The sequence below is a fragment of the Sus scrofa genome, chromosome 2 (assembly GCF_000003025.6).
Source record: "Sus scrofa isolate TJ Tabasco breed Duroc chromosome 2, Sscrofa11.1, whole genome shotgun sequence".
Classification (NCBI taxonomy): domain Eukaryota; kingdom Metazoa; phylum Chordata; class Mammalia; order Artiodactyla; family Suidae; genus Sus; species Sus scrofa.
In genome coordinates this window covers 55,928,078-55,932,324 of record NC_010444.4, presented here as the reverse complement: position 1 = coordinate 55,932,324, position 4,247 = coordinate 55,928,078, and the positions used below count along the sequence as shown (strand labels likewise).

Genomic DNA, 4,247 nt, shown 5'->3' with positions numbered 1-4,247 from the left:
CAAAATTTGGAGATGAAATTAAGATTATTTTACTCCATGCAGTAGGATGCCCCCGTGGGAATTTGGGCTGATTTTAAATCTTTATAATTTTCAGTGAGACATATTTCCAAGTGACTGCTATGGAATTACCCAGGGTTAATTCAGCAGTTGCCTAGTCTCAAAAATGATCTAGGGTCAGAATTTCCTATGGAAAACCCATCCTCTTGGTTCTGATGCTCAATTTCAAAGGAAAAACAATTGGATCAAATTGGGGCTTTCTCTTGCGTTTTTCCTAAGCTAAGAAATTTCCACTGATCAGGGAGACATCTTATCAAGCAAAGCTAGAATTTGTTAAGAAAAAAGTTTACTTTCCTGGGGTGAGAGGCTATTTGTAGTATTTCCTAAGTTAGAGCAGGACCTTTGTCCTGAAAAGAACATGGCCTTGACTCATAGAAGATACTTGAGAATTCTTTGAGTGTTAAATTCTGGGGTATGTTGTATAATCTTGAAAGTCTGATACATTTACTTGAGCATTCATTTTAAAAAATAATCCAAAATAAATTTCTTCTGTTGCAAATAAACTTTGCTTTAAGACATAAATCCACTGTTTGTTCTCGGCAGCAACCACTCTTCTTTATCAATGTCTTCAACTTCACTTAATGGCAATATGCTTACAGTTTTTATTTTGTGTATCTTCCCAGAAACAATTTCAATCATTCTGTCTGTCTCTGTGTCTTTCCCTTTCTCCAGCCACCCAATGTCCTTACCAAGGACATTGACTAATTCAGTACTATAACATCATGAGGAATATTTGAGCTTTTGATTTCTTCTGTTTCACCTTTCCTCACACTACCTCCATGATTATGGTCTCCAGATCATCTTCACTAGGCAATAGGTGCTTGGCAGGACATCTTCCACTGGAACATGATTTTGTGTGAGTCGAAATTTATACTTTTTCAGTTTTCTGCAAAAATAGATCAAAATAATATTAAAAATGTCTTCATGAAATTTTGGATATTTGTCCTAAAGTGTTATGGTTTAATAATATGTTACCATAGATTATTGATTTTTAAAACTATATTAGTTATATAATATTATAGTTAATATATAAAATACATACTGGTACTTTATTGGAATTACAATGCCTATGTTAATGGATCTAGGACAAAGTTAAGTTTTTCAATTGATTTCAAAGTAAGGAATAAAATCCTTCTTTCCATTGATTCAATTACATATGCTCAGACATAGCATTGAATTTTAAATTAAATTTGCTAGACTTCAATAATAATTTTATCATAAATTTAATTTTTTTTCTGTCTATCCTGTTGATCTTAAAGTATGGAGGGGGTGTGCTAACATTTTTTTTATTACTAGTTTATGATTTTCTATTAGTCTTTGTATTTCTAACATCTACTTGCATAATGGTGATGTAATCTCACTTGTCTCATAAATTCATGGTTATTGCATCTTCACTGGAAATTTATTATTCTACAGATAGCATAACTTCCTTGACTTTTGTCATAGGATATGTTTTTGTTTTGAATTCTGATTTATCTTCTATTTGTTTTGTGATATCTGTTTTACATTTTTTTTAATTTCTGATATTTTTTGGCCACATCTGTAGCATGTCACGAGGGACAGGGATCAAACCTGTGCCATGGAAGCAACCCAAGCCACTGCTGTGACAATGCCAAATCCTTAAACTCCTGCACCACAACGGAACACCCCTACACACCAATTTTTAAATCCATTTTATTTATGCGTTTCCTGAACAATGAATACACTCAATTTTGAAAATTTCAATATAATAGTAATACTAGGTAAGCTTCATTCATTCACATTTTGATAAAATTAATATATTGACTTTTCTTCATATCCTTCCTTATTTTTGAAACTTTTCTTATTCTTTCATCATTTTACTTTATAAATTTGCTTATTAATTTTTATGTTTTCTTTGGCTTGATCATCTACTTTAATTCTTTGACCTGTCAAAAATCACATGCTATTTGTAAATATATTTCAATTAAGATGCAAAACTTTTGATGTTATCTTCAAATCTGGTATTTCTACACACATTTATTCTACCAATTTAATTATATAAAGTGATATTAAATTGCAAACTTATTTCTATGTAAAGAAGTGTTGTCTCAAGCATTTCTGACTGACTCTTGTTTCAAGCATTTCTCAAATATGTGATGCAAGCTAGATTTCTGCAAGTGAAAATCAGTAAAATATTAAATTATAATTACTCATAAGCAATTTATTTATTGGTTAAATTGATTAAAGTTATTATTTTTATAAGTAATCATAATTATAGGGAGATAGGATGTCAAAACACTGTAGTTATTGCATTTTCATCATTTCTGTAATGCAATAGAAATATAAGAGCTAATAATAACTTTGGCAGGAAAGTTGATTTTTATATATATGCTAATTACTAGGAACATATGTTTCTATATATTATTTTTTAATTTAATTTTATTGGAACATAGTTGATTTACAATGCTGTATTAATTTCAGGTGTACAGCAAAGTCATTTAGTCATACATACATCTATTCTTTTTTTCTCCATATTGGTTACTATGAACTACTAAGTATATTTCCCTATGCTATACAGTAGGTTCTCACTAATCATCTATTTTACACAGTAGTGTGTATATGTTATTCCCACCCTCCCAATTTTCCCCCACCCCCCACAATAGTTTCACTTTTGGCAACCATAAGATGGGTTTTGAAATACGAAAGTTGGCTTCTGTTTTATTCTTTTCTGAGAGTTACAAGAAAAGTATACCCAAGCATATTGTTTAATCAAATATTTTATTCTTGTCAAAGCAAAAATGAAATGATCTTAACACCATATTTCTGAAAATACTGATATTTAATGAATGAAAATTCTTGCTTCTTTCTCTTTCTGGATTGTTTTTAGAGTGGAGATTCCTCACTGAGCATGGAGAGGGAGAACTGGACCTTGATAACAGAGATCAACCTTACAGGGATACCAACCACCAAAGTCTTTGGGAACTTCCTGTTCTTGATTTTTTTAATGGCCTACTTGATGACAGTCCTTGGGAATTCCCTCATTATTACCCTGATTTTTGTGGATGACAGACTTCATTTGCCCATGTATTTCTTCCTCAGCAATCTCTCTCTCAGTGAAATATTAACCACAACCTGTGCTATTCCCACAATGCTGGCAAGCTTCCTGTTAGGAAAAAAGAACATCTCAATTGGTGGTTGCTTTGCCCAGATGTATTTCTATTTCCTGTCTGGATGCACTGAGTTTATCCTTTTTGCTGTCATGTCCTATGACCGCTATGTGGCCATTTGCAGCCCCCTTCAGTACCCTATGATTATGACTAGCTCACTCTGTGTTCATCTTGTCATCCTCTCCTGGGTGGGTGGCTTTCTCCTGATCCTCCCATCCATCATTCTTAAGGCAAGACTGCCATATTGTGGCCCCAATGTGATTGATCATTTTTTCTGTGACAGTGCCCCCTTCCTCCATTTGGCCTGTGCTGACATACATTTCATAGAGCTGTTGGACTTCCTCAGCTCCCTGGTCCTGCTCATCAGCTCCCTCTCCCTCACAGTGGTCTCCTATGTTTACATCATCTCCACCATTCTGAAGATACCCTCAGGCCAAGGTCAACGTAAAGCCTTTGCTACCTGTGCCTCTCACTTCACTGTGGTCTCTATGGGCTATGGAATCTCCATCTTTGTCTATGTCCGCCCCTCACAGAAGAGCAGCCTGCACCTCAACAAGATCCTCTTCATCCTCTCCAGTGTCGTCACACCACTCCTGAATCCCTTCATCTTCAGTTTACGAAATGAAACCGTGAAAGATGCTCTGAAGGTTACCTTGGTCAAGTGCCAGAACTTCCTTAAGGGGCTTAGATCCAAGTGAAAGGATCTGTGAGGATGATATGAAACCTGAGTATTCATAGCCTTGCAGAGAATGAGTTCAGCAGTTGATACTATAAAAGGAAGAATGGTTCTATTATACTGTATTATTTACACTCAAAAACACAGCCTAACTGGATTCATGTACAATTTATTTTTTCAAGTTGGAAAATCAATATTGAAATACATAATTTGGTAGTGAAGATATTGACACAGTACTATATGCAGTACTATACTATGATGTAGTGATGTTGCTGCTATCAATAAGGATGATCAAGGTAATAACACTGGAATAAAGAAGGGCTCTATGTGTATATTAACTCTGTTGATAGGAAATTCAGGAAGAAGAAATAATTCATATTTCTGAT

At 34.1% G+C, this 4,247-nt stretch overlaps 1 protein-coding gene across 1 annotated transcript; it reads left to right on the top strand.

Annotated features, from left to right (window-relative positions):
* Positions 2,927-3,883, top strand: LOC100519299 (olfactory receptor 6M1-like). The gene has a single exon (XM_003123576.1). The coding sequence runs from the start codon at positions 2,927-2,929 to the stop codon at positions 3,881-3,883; it is 957 nt and encodes a 318-aa protein (XP_003123624.1).

What these genes read in the sequence shown, in the direction of transcription:
- LOC100519299 (XM_003123576.1), top strand. Translation starts at nt 2,927, where the DNA reads ATGGAGAGGGAGAACTGGACCTTGATAACAGAGATCAACCTTACAGGG.